The following is a 15,530-nucleotide window of genomic DNA, read 5'->3' as shown; positions in this document are numbered from 1 at the left end:
TCTCCAGTGCAGGCTCCTGGTCTGGACAGCAGCACTCCATGCCAAGACTTTTGCCCTGGTTTCTGCTTCTGCCCAGCTTCATCCCTCCTCCCCATCTGCCCTCCAGTTTTCATTTCTCTTCTAACCAAAGAGCACAGAGCGCCGTCCCGCCCAAACCCTGGTATAGAGGTGTGGCAGCACCCTGTGGGGTTTAACTCCTAGGCAGAGCTCAGGATAATTAAGGGGCCAGATGGATTCCTCCCACAGTTTGGCGGCCCTGGGAGAGCTGGGATGTGCATACATTACCCTGCAGTCCTGCACACGGCGTTCTGACACCACACAGCTCCTGGTTTCATGCTGTTCCAGGCAGCCTCTGACGGATACAGGTCTGCAGCGTGCACACAGGACCTTTGCCATGTCAAAATGCCTGCAAGCAGCAACCACCCATGTTGGCAGGCTATTAGGTTTCTATGGAATTTTGACAAGTCTCCAGATGAAGATCAAACCATCTCAAATCTCCTGAGGGGCTAAGAATTTAAAAAAAAAAAAAAAATCCCACACCAAACTGATTTCACATTTCAGGATTCCCTGCAGCTTTGTAGCTAATTTAGAATCTGTTGATCCTGGTGCCAATACATAGTTTAAACTATCTCTGTACTCAGACTTGGTTCCATCCTCAGGTTAGCATTGGTTGTTTAGCTAGCAAGTCAGTAATCTAACAGCACATACAGGAGAGATATTTGTGCATTTTTTTTCCATTAAGCAGAATGTCTCATGTTAGCTAAACATTTCTCTGGAAATCTTGCTTTCTCAGAAGCAGGTGAGTGCATTATTAATATATGTGCTAATGCACTGCCCCCCAGTGGAGTTGGAATCCTGTTCAGGAGATTGAGCTTTGCCAACCTTCACTTGCGAAGTGTGTAAAGAGAACACTCCTGGGACATATGGTAAAACATTAAATTAACCATTGGTGGGGCAGTATTAAATCTCTTCAAATGTTTTTTATGGGGAGGATGATTCACATCTGATTTTAAATGTGCAGTACAATTAGTGCTGTCCCTGCGTTTCTCCTTTCTCAGCCAGCACTGCAGTTAGAGGGAGCAGAAGGTATTCAGCTGTTTGTGGGTGATGCTTCACATTCCCAAGATTCTAAGAGGAGCTATAGGAAGTTCTCATTTTTAGAGAATAGCCAAGTCTAAAATGTCTTAGGTCTGATGAGGTATTACACATAACTATTAAAGCAGCTGTCAGGACCTGTATTTATTCAAAACAACCTTCCTCAGCATCTGGTAGGAAAATGTGTCACTTTCTGGTAGGTAACAGAAATACTGATCATACCGGATGTTTCTGGAGATAACTTTAAATACTCCCACTGGCTCCTTGTCTTCCATACATCTTCAGACTGTCATTGCAACACAGATGTCCCTTTCCTATCCTCATTTAGTTTTTCCTGCAGCAACACAAAATATTATAAAACCTGAGGTTAGGTTCACAACAGTCAGACTCGTGACATGTCCAAAGACTCTCATCAAAAAGTATCTTTACATGACTGTAAATTTTTAAACACAAAACTAAACATGTAGATGATAAAAATCAAGACCATGATACTCATGGTCTTTAAGACTATGTCACTCACTGTTGTGTCAGTTATTCTCAGGTGTCATCCTCTTCATGTTTTCTACAGTGCTCTGCCATATTTTCATCATATTACCTCTGTGTCAGGACAGGGTAGTGCTTCTGAAACTGCATCTCCATCTTTTCTTGGTCCCATGTCACTGGAATGGGATGAGGCAGTAGATGTGCTTATGAGTGATAAAAATATCTTTTCAGCAGCTTAGTTGGGTTGTAGCACCATAAAAGGCATGTGAATCAGCTAAATGGACAATTAATGAAGTGAGGAGAAGAGGAAATATAAAGCTGATTTGAAATACGGTGTATTTGAAGAGAGTATGTAGGCTAGGGTTAGTAGAACCCAAGCCAGAGGCAGTGAGCAGCTCTCCCCAGGTGACTGGGGCAGGGAGTCACAGACACCTGGCTGTGCACAGGGGGAAATCTCACCTGGCACAGCACTAGCAGCATGAGTGTGGCTTCCTTTCTGCAGATACATTTTCTGAACACCACACAGGCTTGCCTTCCAGGCCATTAGTTTGCCAGCCTGAGCCCCCCACTTCTCCTGTGCTTTCTGCTTTTCTGCTGTCAGCTCAACAGGTGGCAAAGCTTACCTTCATACATTGCAGGGTGCCCTGCAGCATGTGCAATGGTTTCCAGTTACCTCAGTTCCCAGGCCACAGGTATCCAGGCTGAGGCACCAGTGGGAGCCATGGAAGGCAGACCCACACCTGCCCTGACAGGAGGCTTGCTCAGCTACCTGCAGCAAGCAGCCCCTGGACACTGCTGGCCCCTTCTTCCAAGATGGGCACTCGTAGCCTATTCCCTCTCCTGTAAAATCACAGTACAGACACTGCACAAATTAAATGTGCAATATGTCCTTGGTAGGTAGTACTTGGCTCCTAAGTTCCCCTTGACAGAAAGCTTTAATTCCTAATAAAGAGGGTACCATGTAATCCTTGGACTTTGATATTGACACTCAAATGCATACAGAACATAAGACCGGTCCTACAGGTCACATCAAAAGAGGAACCACTGAATTTAAGACTCCTGCCTGGTCCCTCAAAACCAGTCTTATTTAAGTGAGTGTATTAAGCTGCTGTACAAGCTAGCTGAGTGTGCCATGCTGGAAAGCAACAGATGCTTGCAAACAGGCAGGGTGCTGTCACAAGGCTGCTGCTTCATAGGAAGGAGGTCAAGTGGGTACTTCCACCAGCTGACACTTTTGCGGCAAGAAAGTGGTGTCTCCAATTTTTCCTGAGTTGTGTGATGGTGGTGTTGGGAGAATAGGCAAGGAGAGATAGGTGATGTCTTTTATTAGACCAACTGACATACCTTGAAAAAAACATTTCAAGCCTAGTTCATTCATCAGGTCCAGAAAGCGCCAGTAAAATCCATGCTAACTGCAAGGCACAAGCAAGAATTCTTGGATCAATCTTGTTATGCTAATGAATCCATCCACATGAGAGAAAAAGGTGGTTAACACCTGTGGAGCATGGGGGGTGTTCCCTGGGAACAAAGTGACAGGCTGTGATCTCCTGAAGAGAGGAGAAAAAAGCAGGGGAGGAGAAAACGAAAAAAAGTTATTAGCACCTGTGTTGTATTTTTAAATATATTATTACATTTCTGGTATTTTGTAATTAACTCAAGTTAATTGTGAGCTCTTGGTTTGCATATTTCAGCCCAGAGGATAACCAGTTTTAAAGCTAGCTTGCTACCTTGAAAGGCTCAGCTTGACATAGTCTACTAATGGGTTTATCAGATAAGGTACCACTAGGCTTAATGCACTCCTTAATTAGGAATGTAAACACCTTCATTAAAAAAGAAATGAGGGCCTCAGAGAAATTATGAAGAGATTTTATGATTATCGACCCGAAAGAGAAAGTATTCCAACAGAGAAACCCATTTCTCCCTCCTTCTCTAGGAGCAAAGGCAACATACTTTGTAATTGCAATCCTACCAAGCATGTTGAGCCTGAGATGCCACTGCACTAGGACATTCCTGGAGTTTTGGGACATCCTGGCTGAAGAGAGATGTGAAGGCCAGTCAGTCTCTCTGAAGGCATGTGTGTATAAATAGATGTGTTTGTGTACACACTCATGCCTGTAAACATGTGATTCCTGCAGGCATGTCCATGAGATGGGCTGGAACTTCAGCTCTCCTTAGCCAAGGTGGTGGTTGCTCCCTCTCCTGCCTGTGCATGTGGTGCTTGGCACGAAGAGCAGCCTCGGCAGGCCGGAGCTCGCCAGTGCCCACAGACAGGGGGTCTGGTCTGGCTGCTCAGGGTGTTCCCCTGCCCAGCTCTGGCACCGGGAGCTGTGCTTCAGCCTGTGTGCCCCTTCCCCTGGCTGAAGCCCCGGGGGAGCCTTGCCCATGGCATGGGTGGGTGGATGTGGCACACGGGGCTGCTCCCACGGGCCGTGCCCTGCCGGGCCCCGGGGCTGGCTGGTGCTGCAGGCCCGGCCGTGCCCCGCAGCCGCCGCTCCCGCGGGCACCGCACGGCGCCTGCTCGCTGTGTGGGCCCCGCTCCCAGCGGAGAGCTTCCCCTCCTCGGCTCTCTCTGCCTGCTCTTCCCAACAATGGTGGCCCGGCAGCTCGGGATGAAGCTTTGAATTTAAATGCAGCCAGCCTTTAGTTTACAAAAATAATAAGTCCCCTTCAAACACAGTTATGTAAAAAGTAGAATAATAAAAAACTTAATGTTTGTTGGCAGCATACGTATCCCTTTGTCTGTAAGACAGAGGCCCATTGACAAACAAGAGGCTTTTCCGGGACTCTAATATCAAGTACCAAAATATACATGGCCACGACATGATACTGCCTCAATTACCTTTGCCAAACAGTGAAGCTGCTGCACCATTGTTTAATGCGCTTGTACAAGGGAGGAGAATCCGTGGCCAGGGCCCTCCCGATAACATCCTGCCCCACGCAGGGACCGGCTCTGCGGTACCTCCAGAGGCACCACCATGCTGTGCTGCATCTCCCTCCCGCTGCGCCCCAGCTGCTGCTCTCTGTGCCTGTCACATGCAGTAATTCAGATGTTTTCGTGTAAACCATGGAAAAACCAGAACTGTGTGTTGATCTCTCTGACAATATTTGGCTTTTAATTGAGAAATGCAAATGTACTGTAGAGCGGAGAACAGATATTATTTGTTGAATGGTCACCATGGGACTTTTATTCTCTTTACAATTTCAATAAATTTTGTCAATGGTCACTGCAGGGTTTCACCTCAGTTCCTTCGTGTGAAGTATTTCTAAATTTCAACCATTATTGTATTAAATTATAATGCAATAATAAATATAATAATCAGCCATTATTGTATTTAAAGAACGACACTGTCTGCACTATGCTAACAATCATCTGCTTCCCAAATATTATGATCTTTGAAGGTAATCAGCAGCTCGCAGGAACAAACCCTGAGAAATGGAGTCAAAGTGTGATCTCAAATCCTTATTGGTCCTAATAATGAAAAACAAGACACAGACTGTTCTTACTTTGGTACTTGTCATCTAGAAGAGTAAAGCACAGAAAAAAGGAAAAGGTGTTAGAAAAGCACAATCATTGCTTTGGTAGTTTGTACTTTCCTAATAAGCTTTTAATTTTCTGCTCCAAATGGAAAGCAATACTTGTCTCAGGAGAGCTTCTGAATTTAAATTGTTTCTGTATCAGCAGTTTTACCTTGCCCCTTGCAGCAAAATTCCAAAAACAAGTTTCCTGTCCCTTGGGTAAGAGTAGATGGAGAAACTTCTTAGGAAATGGTGATGAAGAGAGCATTGAGCAGATGTGGCACTGAGACAATCCAGGGAATGGCTGTGTTGCTGCTCATTAATTTTCATCTTAGAAGTATTAGGCTGGGAAGTCTAGCATGTTCACTTACAATTTTTCATGGTGATGTAAGATCCTTCCTCCCACTATTTCCATGGAAAGCTCAGATGCCCTCTGGCAGCTCTGAGCTGGCAGCAGGGTGAGCTCACCTGGGTGGTGGAGCAGGAGATCTGCTGGGGAGAAGGGGGTGCAGCCCTAATGTGCCCCCAGCACCACCACCTTTGCCAGTGCTTCTCAAAAGAAAAGACCAAGCCCTCTGAAAACAAGTACCTAAGCAAGGAAACCAGAAGGAATAATATGTCTGTTGTAGCACTTTCTGGAAGACATTGGGAGGAGCTGAAAATAATCAGAAAGTCTTCTTGGAAATCACCTTAGAAAAACAAGCAGAGGTGGAAAGCAAGCCTGTACCACTGAGGAGAATCCTTCTGGGGACTGGCCAAAGCATTCAAGATTTTTCCCCCTGTATTATATATGTGTGTGTGTGTTTGTGTGTGTGTGTGTGTGTGTGTGTGTAGGAAATATAAGGTTTCTGGGGCTTTTTACCTAACTATGCAGCAGGACACATCACAGATTTATTGATTTATTGATTTATTGATTTATTGATTTATTGATTTAATTTTTCAAATTTATTTATAGTCAAACACCCCATAAGAAAGAAAAAGAGCCTATGTAACTTCTCCTAAGATCAGGACAGCCTTTTGACTGGGAGAGATGCAAATCCCTGCTCACAATTTGCCCTAATATTTTTCTGTTTTTATAAAGAAAATATTGTTGAATGGTCACCATGGGACTTTTCTTCTGTTTACAATTTCAGTAAATTCTGTCACCAGCTGCAGTAACCTCCATGGCAGAAGGTCACAAATGCCTTTTCCCTTCAGTATCACTTCCCCACCCAAACACCAGTCTGTTAGCACGAACATCGCTGATGAGGATATGTTGTGGTGGCAGACTGCAAGATCAATTAATTGCCATTTTCCTGCCCAAAAAACCAATCCTATGCTCAGTCCCCTCTCACATCCCCAAGTGGCTTGGAGCAGCACGGAGAGGAGTTGCCTGTGAGCCATGTGCCCTGAGTGGACTTTGGAGTGGGATTGTGTTCCTCCAGCAGCCTGGCAGGGTTAGGTTTTGAAGGGATGCTGCTGGCATCCAATGTAAAACCAATGTCAGCCCGGGGGAGAGGCTGAATCAGGGCAGCAGCAAGGGGCACAGCTGGCTCGGTACCAGCCAGCAGTGTGTGCACTATGGGAAACCCCAGGCTCCTCTCAGACCTTGTTAATGCCCCCTTTCTGCTCAAATGTGTGCCAGTCATGCCAAGTGTGTTAGAAAAGCCTTTCCTTCTTTCCTGCTTTTGCTTTGTTCCTGCATGGTAGCCTCTTTTTCCCCCAAAGAATGTTTCATAAAGTCGATGGGCCGCCTACCTGAGAGCTGACACGTCTTTATGTATGGTGAAAAAACGGGTTCAAATATCAACTTCCAGACGTGGTTTCCAAATAGGCAACCCTGTAGGAGATGGATGGCTTTTCATTAGGTTTGATTGTCCCCAGGTCCTCAAAACACAGTGCCCCCATTAACAAATTAAAGAATCTTTTGTCTCCTCTTGTCAATACTGTTCCCACTGGAAAAAGTATTGTTTCTGTGCTCGATTAATCAATTATTTTTCTGACAGGGTTGCCAGATCACAGGGCAATTAAAGTTTTATGTGTAGCTCAGGCTGTTCTCACTGCCTTTTGATGTTTCGGGTGAAAAGGGAGAATAGAGTTGTATCATTTTAGCACTTTTTACATCTCTCTGAAGAAATTCTTAAAGTATTTGCAAGGTCAAAGTGATAAAGAAACAGTGGGAAACAGTATAGTTGGTGTTGTCCTACGAATGTAATAATGTTCCGTACAATATTTTTTCACAACAATGCAAACTGTAATTAAGGCTGCAAAATAGTTTTCTTCCATCATCTCTGTGTTTCCATTTACTTTTAATTCGCTGAGTTTATTCTGTCCCTGAGCATGCAGTGCCATCATTGTCATTCAGTGATGGGCTTCCCTCCTGAAAGCAAAATTCAGACTGCATCTTTTCTCAGAAGTCTGGAGCCAGGCTGAACTCTGCTGCTGAACTCTGAAGCCTGTGAGGCCCTGCAGTGAGGATTATATGCTTATCTCAGTTAAGAAGGATTTAGCACCATCGGGAGCATACAGAGATTATCTACTGAGCTCATGCAAAAAACTGTGATACTGTGGAAGAGGTGGTTTGTGAGGTTCTTCCCATAAATCCTGGGAGCTCAGGACAAGTGCTGGGTTTGCTGGTGGCCCTGTGAAGGACATGAAATGTGCCCACTTCTATTTCTATGAAAGCCTTTGTCTCGCATTCTGCTGTTGTTAGCTGGGGTCTTGGATGTGGATTAATGATTGATACCAATTTGCCAGCTACTTAGGGATTACATTCCTAGCCACTGATAACCAAACTGCTGCTTAGGAAACCCCAGAAAATAAATGTATATAGGCCTATTGGAATTGGCAAAGTTGTTTGAGACAGTGGTTGTGCCTTTCCCTCTCACAAGGTTGTTTTCTGTCGTTGAAGTATATCTATGTCAATGATGAAATGAAAGAAATACAGAGATATGAAAAAGCCCCCATTTGTCTACATGAGAAACATTCCTGTGCTTCAGCCCATGTGTTTGTTTTCTTCTTTTTTTCAACTGTATTTTAAAAACCAAAAAAGTCTGTGATAGGAAATTATTTTTCCACTGTATTACTGAAGCCAGAGAATTAGAAGAACATGTAAGGTCATCCATTGAAAGTTGTGAGCTTTGGCTTAGTCCACCAGCTGTGGTAACCTCATTGTTTGCACATTTCATATATTCATTCTGATTATAATTATGGATGCTGTAAATAAATCATGGCAGTGCTACCTAATTATCTAAGTAAATTATCAAATTTGAAGGCTAACTACAATGAATGATGCTTTTTCTTTGTTTAGACAGCATGTACATTTTCTACCTGGTGGTTTACTTATTTAATTACTTATTTACTTATTTATTTGCACCTACCAGTTCTTGATAGGAAACCACAAGGACTGTATGGAAGGATTTTTGGTCTGAGAGGAGAAATATTTGAGTAATAGGGTCCCAGTCATCTCTTTTTTCTGTTCCCCAACTTTCTGCCTTGCATCTACAGGAAAATAGCTGAGACGGGGAGTCTGTAGCATTTCTTGCTGTGGTTGCCACTGGGAAAATAGTCTTCCTTTTCCTGTCATCTCACAGATATATTCTTACCAGCTATTAACAAATATGCCCAAAAGACAAATATAGCTGTAATTAGCAACCCCCGCTAGTCATGATGAGACTTGCTGTGTGTTGCACACCTGATCCACAAAGACACCATCTATGTTTTACACCTCCTCTCTGGAGACACCCACACGTCCCAAACAAAAACACAAATCAGGATCTCTGCAGGGCTTGGCAGACAAGCAGCCGGAGATCCCGAATTCCTTAGGAGCGATACCAGAGTCCCATCAAAAAATACACCTCCAGCTCCTTCCTGCTCACTGCTTCATTCCAGCCCACAGGAGAAAGCCATTTGCTTCAGCTGAAGGAGAATAATTAATTAAGAACTAATTTATTTTAATGGTTAGGGGCCATAATGTCTGGTCACTCTTTTCCCTGCTTATAGGCAGAAGCTGGCTGGTTGAACGTGTCTTCGTAGGTGTCAGCTGGAAACAAAAGCAGTTTTGGCACTAGAAGACCCTTTGTTGTGTGATGGGATTAATGAGTGACAGATAGCATGGTGCAGATACAACTTACCATGCCTGAAAACTGACAGCAAGCCCAAGAGCAGCCTGGCATGTCTTGGTAGATACCTTCTGGTATATCCCCAGCTGAGTAACTACCTGTGGCCCTACTGCCAGAAACTTAATTCATCTCCCTCCCCCCACTCCCATGTTCACTCCAGTGTTATAAAATAAGTGTTTTGAGTTTTAACACCAAAGGAGGAAAACCCCCAACCAACCAAACAAATAAAACCAACAGAAACAACACAGCCAATTTATGGCAGTGTACTTGAATAGGAGGATGAATACCAAAATTTAACTTTTTTGATATTGCAATTTGTGGGAAAAGCCTCCCCTGGAGTTCTAATCTAGCACTTTGAAATGGCTTTTTCCAGTTAGAAGAAGTATTTCCCATATGCTTGACACATTGCTGCATAAAATGAAGGAATGCGGGGGGGGGGGGGGAAAGTATGTTTACATACAAAACATACCCCACATACATATTTATATTAAGAGAGAGAAAAATATTTTATTTATATATGTATAATTTGACACTTTCAACATTTTATGTAAATAAATGCCAAATGAAGAAGACTGTATGGAACATTAGTGGGCTGTACTTCTTAGTTTCCATTTTTCAAATCTGGCTATGATTGCATATGAGTACCTCAAACAGAGAACATCTGGGTGGCTTGAAAGCAACTGAAGCACAGTTTTGCTGTAAGATAGACTCTTACTGTAAAGTTACAGATTCAACATTTACTGCTGAAATTTTTGGTTCTGAGCAGCCTCAGACCAGATTTATAATAAATGTGATAATTAAGCAGTATCAGTGGGGCCTTAATAATATTAATATCTAAGGTCTAACAAACTCTTTTATAATTAGGGTACAGTTTAACATACATATGCATTAAGACAATATTCTTGGAACTTTTCCAGGCAACTGCACTGCCCCAGACTTCTTCCAACTTCATATTTGACACTTTATACAATGGAATTACTATTTTCCATCTCTTACCTCCAGATTTAGGACAATTCATCTCTGATTCTCTTTTGTTTCTAGGTTTCAAAGTGCAATTTCCTGCTCAAACGAATATACTTATGATTCAGGTTGTCCACCCACCCACCCAGTTGCCTGTCTCAGCTAGCCCCAATTGCTGGAAGGAACATATAAAGCAAGTTCATAGCTTGATGCTGGAGTGATATAATCTTTGCTTAATCTACTTAGTGTTTAAAAATGTAAATGTTAGCAGCTATCTCAAATGAGAGCACTGCTCTCATGTAAGCTGTATGGTCGAATGTGGCACAAAGCAGTTATTGTACTCTTCTGGGAGGCTAAAAGTCTCCCAGCGTCTGAGACGAGGAAAACTGAAAGAGTACTTTACATCTGGTAGGAGCAAAATGTCGCAACTGTATCTCAAACACTTGCAATTTGGAGCTCTGAAACCCCCAGGGCATATTATGTGCTGTAACAATATAATTAAATAGGTTGTATCATTCTTTAAAAAAAACCAATTTGAGCTCCTTTTCCTGTCTCTTTTTTCACCTTAGAAAGAAATCCAGTACTTGAACGTGGAACATTAGGTCTTATTCAAAATTAATAATTTTTAAAAACTAACTAAATAAGCACGTGTATTTGTAACATTGATTTCAGCCTTTCTTTTTCCCAACTGTTTCTATAGCTTTTCGAATATAAGGTTTGGCTCCTTCCTTGGGTTTAACTTCTTAAATTTGCAGTTTGCTTAACAAGACCAAAAAGCAGCTGATGCTTCCTAAAGAAGGGAAAGCAGCTCTGGGCTTTCTCAGTGCATCCACCGGAGCTGGCAAGGAAAGTGCTGCCCTGGTGTCCTGACTGCCCACACTGCTTGCCATTGGTTCCCTCCCTGGCTCTGCTTTGGCTGCTCCGTATGGATCTTTCCCAGACAAACCTGATGCACTGTGGTCAAGCACTAATTGGTGTGGCCACAAGCCAGGCTGCTTCATTTCAGTGGTCAGACACAGCCTTCCATTCCTCCATGGGAGGATTTCTCAGCAAGCCAGGAGGTGCCAGAATTCAGACTTGGTTCCTCATCTTTCACAGATTTTTGCAAATATGGCAAGACTGGATCCCCTCCTGCCATTATCTGCTCAAAGAGAGGAAAGAGGTGTGCAGTAAGGGGGTGTGGTGTCTGTGTGTGTGCATGACTGCACGTGCACATCTACCCCTTCTTTGTTGAGACCTCTGGGCATTGCTCCCATGTAACCTTTGTTCTGCTTATGAGCCCTTCTGTTCTTATTTTGGCAACACACACAAATATTTACTCATGTTCATAAACAATCACCAATTCTATCTTTTCAGGTAAAATATCAAGAGAGCATGGCTCACCTGAGTGAACGTAAATGGACTCACGTGTTCCCTTTCCTGATGGTAGGTGTTTCTGTGTGTACGCGTCTCTCTAGTGTGCAAAGATAACAGGGCTCTGCCTGGGTTATTCATAACCACCTGTGAATTATGGCAGAGCCACACATGATGTGTGGTACTGAACCTCAATGCAGTGATCGTTTTCATTCCATAAAACACCTGAGAATGTGCAGTTTAAACGGTGGCTGCTAGGAAGCAGGGAAAAGGAGAAGGACCCAGGATGGAGCAGAGACAGAAAGTGCTGGAAGAGCACATTAGCCTGGCTATCACATGAAGCCCAGCCCTATTGTGGTTGAGGCCTGAGGCAGTGCATTATCTCTGGTTGTTGTAGTTGTCCCTTGCAGTCACATTTATGAAGGCTCATTAGAGCTGGGAGTGACGAGCATGTGAACTCCGGCATTTGCTAGCGTGGGAGAGCATGTGAGTTAACAGGTCAGGAACCATGGCCTTCAGTGTTTTAAGGAGTGGCAGTGCCAACAAGCATGAATGTCAGTCTCTGAGAAACTCTTGGAACTACCAGGTTGCTGAAACCTGCATCTGCTTCCATTTAAATAGTGTCACCCCTTCTGCTTCTGAGCTTTAGGCGTGTTTCACCCTGCAGTGCTGGCCCTGCTGCCTGTTGAACCACAGCAGATGTGCAAGGGGAGGGGGTGAGGCATGGAGGACGATGGCAGTGGAAGTGACAGTGCTCTGGAATGCTCTCTGGTGACAGGTCTCCCTGGTGTACGCTGCCAGCGCCGAATACTCCAACTGCGGTGAGAACGAGTACTACAACCAGACCACTGGCATGTGCCACGACTGCCCCAAGTGCGAGCCGGGTGAAGAGCCCTACATGGTAATTTCAGCTTCTTCTGCTGCTGGGGGGAGCGTACCAAGCCCCAAATGCAAAAAACCCAAATGCTTTGTTGTGTGGAAGTAATGGGTGGGAAAGGAAATGGAAGGCTGTGGATCCCCTAAGCAGGGGCACTCACACTCACCAGTGTGCTGTGGGGGTGAGGGGTCTTGCACACACACCAGGAATCCATGTCCCAGGAGCAGCCTGTTACAAGGGATGCTGTAAAAATGGAAAGGTAGAAGTTCCGTTCACAGTCTCTGCCAGTCTGTTCTCATCTCAGTAGTTATTAGGAATCTGATGCTGACATTCCAACACAGAGTGATAAATCGGTCAGTCTGGTCCCTCACACTGACAAGTTAATTTTGCTCTCCTGCTAAGATATTTCAGCACTAGAGGAACTTGATTGTTTCTGCAATATTTTAAATCATGGTTCCTAAGTAACCATTTGATTTACAGCAGATAATTGTTGCCTATTTAAAAAAAAGTAAATTACTGAAATCCTGTTTGGTTTTAATGGGATAAACATCCTATTGCAAGCATTTCACACAGTTGGTAGTCCCAAACAAATATGTTTGAATAACCAGTTTGGTTTAGTTTTATTTAATCTAAGTGTAATGTTCAGCTGGAACATGTGAATTCAGAGATTACAAAATCTCATCCAAACATTTCCTTTTGGGCTGCTCCCTCTGGGCTTTCCTGGTCTGAAACTGCTGATAGCCCTGCTGCAGCTGTGTTTCTCCTGCAGGAGTCTTCTCTACTCTTCCATTTTTAGCTCTCTCTCTATCCAAGCAGCAGCTGAAATTCACTTCCACAATCTTCCACAATTTGCTGGACTATGATAGAAATAGTTTGGGGGGACCACTTACAAACAGTATAATTCTCCAGTGCCCCTTCTCCCTTTCCAGCACACAGCATGCTGCATCCCTATATCCCTGCATGGCCTTTTAGGATAGACACTAACAGGCCAAATGACAGACTCCCCTTCCTTTGTGCTGCAAGGCCAATGGGGCAGGTTGTGAGCTTCTCTTTTGCTAGAAGTTGGTGTGCAGCACAAGACTGCTTTTGAGTGGCTGTGTGTTGTTGCAGACATGTGGATATGGCACCAAAGACGAGGACTATGGCTGCATCCCCTGCCCTTCAGAGAAGTTTTCCAAAGGAGGGTACCAGATATGCCGACGGCACAAGGACTGCGAGGGATTTTTTCGAGCCACAGTCATGACACCTGGGGATCAGGAGAATGATGCAGAGTGTGGTCCCTGTCTCCCAGGGTAAGGAATTATCCACAGACCTTTGCTCTACCCAAGGCACTGGGAAGTACTTTTCTAATGTCAAAATCTCTGACAGCCTCTCCATGTCAAAGTTGACTGTAGGCACAATACTAGTAAATTATGCTTTTTCATATCTGCTAAAACAATATATTTAAATGTTTTAAAAGCATTGGTGAATTTAATAAACACAGAATCATAAAATAGTTAGGTCTGGAAGGGACCCTAAAGAAGATGTTTTTAATCTTACTGAAATCTCACTGTTTGTAACAACTAGAAAACTTTTTCCTCTTACTAGAAATGGAAAGGGAACAAGCACAGCTGTGCAGTGCCATTTTAAATACTTGAAGAAATCCAGCTTGGCCTCCAGCTGTAGCTTCAGAGGGCCACCTTCTAAGTCCTGCTTACTACATATGAGCTGCATGACAGCACCTAAATACCCTGTAGGGTCTATGCTGGCACTACAGCATGTTTAGGGGCATAAAATATCTCCTCTCCAGATGTGAACAGCTGGCACATTTGTCAGTAGTTGACAGTATTAGCTAACATAGCTGTTCAGTGAGATTTACCAAGGCATTTTAGTCTCTCGGGTCCTTTCTACACAACAGAGTGGAGTCTGAGGAGCTGTTAAGGTAGTGTGTGTTGTGCTGTTCAGAGTCCTAAGAAGTTTCAGGGCTGGCTGAAGGGGCTTATATAGGTGCTGTTTATTAAGTCTATCTTTGTTATGGTCTCTTACACTCGGTATAATTCTCATAATAATGGTGAGAAAGAAATGGCTACATTGGATATGTATATCCTTGACAATATTACATTTCAAAGTCTGTAAACCCAAGCATACATATGCACTCTTGATGGTTTTTTTGTAGGCTGAGTAAATGCTCTAAAATACAACCTCTCCTTACATACCTTTTTAGTTTCTGCCACTATTCCTCTTTGGTTTAGAGAGTAATTCCTATTGACATTTGGCTTTTGTGCAGTTTGCAGATGCTGTATAACCCACGCTCCTTGTAGCACAGGAAGCCCCATTAAAGAGGCCCTGCAAGCTTACAGGTTTATTTTACCAGTAAGTCTTTGTGAAATTTTCACAGTTTACAAATAAAATGAAGGACTTGTCTAGCTGCCAGCCAAACAGACTGATGATGTGCCATGAAAAAGCTCCCTCTTGACTTCCTCTCATATATCATAAAGAGCAAGAAACTTAAATAGTGGTCACAGTTGCTGTTTTGCAATTTTTGTCAGGACTAATGAGGTTACCCAGGTGGGAGCAGGGTGCTGGCTGAAAATAATCAGCTTGCACAGCTGGTGCTTGGGGAGAAATCTCAAAACACCGTGTTTGCACAGGTGTAGCCTGTAGCAGAAACTGGTCTGCCGGAATCTGGCTGTGTGCCCCTCCTCCTGCAACGCTCGGGTCCCGGGATTGTTTGGCAAAGCCAGCAGTTAGGGAGAAACACCCTCTCAGTGCAAGCCTGAATAGATGGAATTCTCTAGATAAACTAAACATGAGCTAAACAAGCTCTGAAGTGCCCTGACTCCTCATGCTACTTAGAGTCCTCGGAGTTTGCTGCTGGGTGCTGGTGGCTGAAATGCAGAGCCTGTGTGTCAGAGCAGAGAGCTGGTGAGTAGCTGATTGTCCTTATTGTCCCCTGTGCCACAGGGACAGTCAGGTACCAGGGTCAGTGGCACTGGCAGGGTGCTCCCTTGCCTGGGCAGTAACCCTCAGAGAGCCCCTGAGTGCATGTGAGGGATAAAATCAAGGTTTCCATTTTCAGAGGACTGCTTCCATAACACACTGCAGACCTGCCCAAGGTAACAGCCCACATGCTGCTCTTTGCACTTAAGGACATCTCATCCCTTTGC

General features: G+C 44.0%; 1 protein-coding gene across 2 annotated transcripts in view; it reads left to right on the top strand.

Annotated features, from left to right (window-relative positions):
- The window catches only part of EDAR (ectodysplasin A receptor), a 71,889-nt gene that overhangs the window by 34,807 nt on the left and 21,552 nt on the right, over positions 1 to 15,530 (top strand). For both annotated transcript variants that reach the window (XM_063150529.1, XM_063150528.1), the window contains exons 2-4: positions 11,511 to 11,579; positions 12,286 to 12,408; positions 13,495 to 13,676. In XM_063150529.1, the coding sequence (XP_063006599.1) occupies positions 11,529 to 11,579; positions 12,286 to 12,408; positions 13,495 to 13,676 (356 nt within the window). In that variant the 5' untranslated portion in view covers positions 11,511 to 11,528. The remainder of the gene's footprint in view (positions 1 to 11,510; positions 11,580 to 12,285; positions 12,409 to 13,494; positions 13,677 to 15,530) is intronic.

Source organism: Melospiza melodia, chromosome 2 (genome assembly GCF_035770615.1).
Source record: "Melospiza melodia melodia isolate bMelMel2 chromosome 2, bMelMel2.pri, whole genome shotgun sequence".
Classification (NCBI taxonomy): domain Eukaryota; kingdom Metazoa; phylum Chordata; class Aves; order Passeriformes; family Passerellidae; genus Melospiza; species Melospiza melodia.
Note: the sequence above shows the minus strand (reverse complement) of the source record. Positions and strands in the feature narration are given on the sequence as shown.